We start from the raw sequence: 2726 nt of genomic DNA on the forward strand, positions 1-2726 counted from the left end.
GTTTTCTCTGCCGCAGACAAGGCTCGTGCTGATAACAGGTGTACACGTGGGAAGATGTTGGATTCGTGTTGGGACTCTGCTGTTGGGGACTCTGCTGTTGGGTACTCTGCTGTTGGGGACTCTGCTGTTGGGGACTCTGCTGTGGGACCCTGCTGCTGTTGGGGATCTGCTGTTGGGACTCTGCTGTTGGGGACTCTGGCTGTTGGCGACTCTGCTGTTGGGGACTCTGCTGTTGGGGACTCTGTGCTGTTGGGACTCTTGCTGTGGGGACTGTGCTGTTGGGGACTCTGCTGTTGGACTCTGCTGTGGTGGACTTCTGCTGTTGGGACTGCTGCTGTTGGGGACTCCGTGTCTGTTGGGACTCTGCTGTTGGGACTCTGCTGTGGGAACTTTAGGCAGTTGTGGGACTCTGCTGTTGGGACTCTGCTCGGTGTGGGTGACTCTGCTGTTGGGACTGCTTGGCTTGTTTGGGACTCTGCTGATTGTTGGGACTCTCTGCTGTTGGGACTCTGCTGTTGGGACTCTGCTGTGGACTCTGCTGTTGGGACTCTGGCTGTTGGGACTGCTGCTGTTGGGACTTCTGCTGTTGGGACTCTGCTGTTAGGGACTGCTGCTGTTGGGACTGCTTGCTGTTGGACTCTGCTGTTGGGACTCTCGCTGTTGGGAACTCTGTGTTGGGACCTTGCTGCTGTTGGACTCTGCTGTTGGGGACTCTGCTGTTGGGGACTTCTGCTGTTGGGGACTCTGCTGTTTGGGACTCTGCTGTTGGGACTCTGCTGTGTGGGACTCTGCTGTTGGGAACTCTGCTGTTGGGACTCTGCTGTTGGGACTGCTGTTGCTTGTTGGGACTTTGCTGTTGGGAGGTACTCTGCTGTTGGGGACTCTGCTGTTGGGAGCTTCTGTAGCTGTTTGGGGACTCTGTGTTGGGGACTCTCTGCTTTGGGGACTCTGTCTGATTGGGGACTCTCTGTTGGGACTCTGCTGTTGGCGTTGCCTGTTGGGGACTCTGCGTGTAGGGATCTGCACTGTTTGGATCTCCGCTTTGGGGACATCTGCTGTTGTGGGACTCTGCTGTTGGGACTCTGCTGTTGGGGACTCTGCTGTTGGACTCTGCTGTTGGACTCTGCTGTTTGACCTTGGTGTGGACTCGTGCTGTTTGGACAGCATTGGACACGTCTGGCTGTTTGGGGGGACTATGCTGTTGGGACTCTGCTGGTTTGGGACTCTGCTGTGGGCGACTCTGGCTGTTGGGGACTCGCTGTTGGGGACTCTGCTGTTGGGATCTGCTGTTGGGACTCTTGCGTTGGGGACTCTGCTGTTGGGGACTCTTGTGTTGGGGACTCTGCTGCTCTGGGGACTCTAGCTGTTCGGGACATCTGCGATTGTGGGACTCTGCTGTTGGATCTGCTTTAGGGACTCCCCTGCTGTTGGACAGGACTCTCTGCTGCTAGGCGATCTGTGTGGATCTGATCTCTGCTTTGGACTACTGCTGTAGGGACCTCTTGCTGTTTGGGACTCTGCTGTGGGGACTCCTGCTGTTGTGGATCTCTGCTGTGGACTCTGCTGAGGTCGTGTTTTGGGACTCTGCTGATTGGGAGATCTGCTAGCTTAGGGCACGTCCTGCTGTTGGGGATCTCCTGCTGTTGGGATACTCCTCGCTGTATGGGGACTCTGCTAAGTTGGTGGGACTCTGCTGTTGGGGACTCTGCTGTTGGGGACTCTGCTGTTGGGGACTCTGCTGTTGGGGATCTGCTGTTGGGGACTCTGCTGTTGGGGACTGCTGCTGTTGGGTCTCTGCTGTTGGGGACAGTCTGTACTGTAGGCTTTACAGTTTGGTGTATCACAGTTTTTTGGCAGCCGTTATAAGTGCAATGAATGTTTAGTGTTCGTGTTGTGTAGTGGCTTTGTGGCATGCTTCCACAATTGTTTTGTTTGTTTGTCCCACCAAGTCTCACATGCTAAAATCGTCCACCGGTCTCGGTCCTCGTAACCGGTCACGTCACCGGTCACACACTGGACTTCCATTCACCCCCTGATTCTTACCTTTATAGAGCACCTCTTCCGTTTATCAGTTATCAGTAGTATTGGTTATGTCTTCCTCGTCAGACGTTTCTCTTGTTTTTGTTCGATTCAGTGTTTGTTATTATTAAAACTCACTAACATGCACCTGCTTCCTGTCTCCCTAACGTCGACATTACACCTCCCTGTTTTCAGACATTATCCATACCGGTTGACCGAGTTAATCAGACTACAAAGAACATGGCTTTAAAAAACGAAATTGTTGATTTACTATTTGGTTTGTACTAATAAAATCCATATAAAAATGCTATTTTCCAGAAGGTCAAGTGTCTTCTTCCATCATATCCATACTGAGAATAGTAATATCTAACAAGCCATAAGCAAATGAGACCATCTGTCAGTAGACAATGACAAGTCATTATTGTAGAATGTTATAACCCTGAATTAACATGTTATAAACGCTGATTAACCATGTTATTAACCTGAATTAACATGTTATAACATGTTATACACCCCCTAACACCCTGAATTAACATGTTATAGACTATGTTATAACCCTGAATTACATGTTATAACCCCCTGAATTAACATGTTATATCTTCTGATTAACATGTTTATAACCCTGAATTAACAATCTTATAACCTGAATTAACATGTTTTTAAACCCTGAATTACATGTTATACTCCCTGAATTAAGCATGTTATAA

The 2726-nt window shown here is 49.9% G+C and overlaps 1 protein-coding gene across 1 annotated transcript in view; it reads right to left on the bottom strand.

Annotated features, from left to right (window-relative positions):
* Positions 1-391: 391 nt before the first annotated feature.
* Positions 392-2726, bottom strand: part of LOC139025100 (heat shock protein DDB_G0288861-like) — a 3922-nt gene continuing 1587 nt past the window's right edge. The window contains exons 3-4 of the mRNA XM_070440138.1: positions 1653-1797; positions 392-1376 (exon numbers count right to left, since the gene is read on the bottom strand). Coding sequence (XP_070296239.1) covers positions 392-1376; positions 1653-1797 — 1130 coding nt within the window. The remainder of the gene's footprint in view (positions 1377-1652; positions 1798-2726) is intronic.

The sequence above is a fragment of the Salvelinus sp. IW2-2015 genome, unplaced genomic scaffold (assembly GCF_002910315.2).
Source record: "Salvelinus sp. IW2-2015 unplaced genomic scaffold, ASM291031v2 Un_scaffold2260, whole genome shotgun sequence".
Classification (NCBI taxonomy): domain Eukaryota; kingdom Metazoa; phylum Chordata; class Actinopteri; order Salmoniformes; family Salmonidae; genus Salvelinus; species Salvelinus sp. IW2-2015.